This window comes from Colobus angolensis, unplaced genomic scaffold, assembly GCF_000951035.1.
Source record: "Colobus angolensis palliatus isolate OR3802 unplaced genomic scaffold, Cang.pa_1.0 Scaffold97, whole genome shotgun sequence".
Classification (NCBI taxonomy): Eukaryota; Metazoa; Chordata; class Mammalia; order Primates; family Cercopithecidae; genus Colobus; species Colobus angolensis.
In genome coordinates this window covers 7542934-7544458 of record NW_012123709.1, presented here as the reverse complement: position 1 = coordinate 7544458, position 1525 = coordinate 7542934, and the positions used below count along the sequence as shown (strand labels likewise).

Genomic DNA, 1525 nt, shown 5'->3' with positions numbered 1-1525 from the left:
CCCGGCTAATTTTTTGTATTTGTAATAGAGACGGAGTTTCACCGTGTTAGCCAGGATGGTCTCGATCTCCTGACCTCGTGATCCGCCCACCTTGGCCTCCCAAAGTGCTGGGATTACAGGCGTGAGCCACCGCACCGGGCCCTTTTTTTTTAATTCCGAAAGTAAAAGTTTAGCCTTTACATTTCGACTGAGTGATTATCCTGTGCTGATTTGTAGGAAGACATTTGCCAACAAGACCTTGGTTTTGACTTCTTGTGTTTTTGTAGTGGGATGATGGGCTTCTGGTAATGTTGCAGCATACTGAATGTGCCCATTATTTGTAGAGAACAGAGGTAGTTTTCTTAGAAATAAAGATGGTTTGTACTGACCATCTGCTTTTTTCAAGTCTTCTTTGAAATATGTTATATTTGTTGGGAAGGAGGATGGTAGATTGGGGGCTGCATCTATAGACTTGAAACAGAGCTGAGCTATTCATTCAGCCAAAGAGGGGGACCTGTGACCATAGCCTTATTGGCATAGCATTCTTACCATGTGCTCTTGGTCTAAAATCTGGAATGAGAAACTCATGGAGATCTGTTAAAACTGTGCACTTTTACATTTACTTGTAGCTATATGATGTCCAATGGCTATAAGCCAGCCCCTTTGGATTTGTCTGATGTGAAGCTGTTGCCTCCTCAAGAAATTTTAGTGGATAAGCTTGCAGAAAATGCCCACAATGTTTGGGCAAAAGACAGAATAAAACAAGGATGGACCTATGGCATCCAACAGGTAAGAAATGCTGGGTCAGGCATGCTGGCAAAGTTAGAAGATAGAAGATCATCCATCCACATGCCATTTTGCTTTGGTGTGTGTTAGATCAGAAGGAAGAGGTTGCCTTTGCACTCTGTCCCTCACACCTCAGTGTGTTCATTATTTATGGAATCACGGGGCTGGACAGAATTTGTAATGGTCACATCATAGCTCAGCAGTATGTCTGGGATGGTCCCACGTATCTGCTGGTGAGGATGAAATGGAGGGGAAGCTAGCCCAGCAGAGCAGCAAACCAGCTGCCCAAAAGCTTTTGCCTCCTTACTTCAGTCCACTAGGCCAACGATTTCTGAGTAGAAGTCTTGGCCTGAGCAGGAGGCAGCTTGAAAGCCAGAGCACAGCAAGAAATTAGATAGAGTTTAGTCCCAAACCACCTGGCACGCCTCTTTCCTTGAGATGGTTCCTCTCATCTTAGTAATCACCAGTGGTAGGGTTAGTATCAGGGAAGTTCAGGAGCGGCTATGTGCACATTAGTGAATTCATACTGGAGCCTCCAAACCTGCACACATCTGGAAGCCAGGAAGAATACAGCTATGGAAACTATGGGGGGAGGAGGAGCAGCAGAGTGAAGAGGTTCAAAACAGCATGTTATACTTATGAGTTTGGGTGACTTATCTCTGCAATTGTCCCTATTGTCTTCTTAGTCCCTCCTAAGGAACTGAGAGGGAGATTACTACAAATGTGTGTCCTCTGTCATGAAATGAACACACTGTGGCTC

The 1525-nt window shown here is 44.8% G+C and overlaps 1 protein-coding gene across 1 annotated transcript in view; it reads left to right on the top strand.

Moving 5' to 3' along the window:
* RYR3 (ryanodine receptor 3) overlaps positions 1–1525 on the top strand; it is a 400958-nt gene that overhangs the window by 161526 nt on the left and 237907 nt on the right. Inside the window, exon 23 of the mRNA XM_011932727.1 lies at positions 609–768. Within this exon, the coding sequence (XP_011788117.1) occupies positions 609–768 (160 nt within the window). The remainder of the gene's footprint in view (positions 1–608; positions 769–1525) is intronic.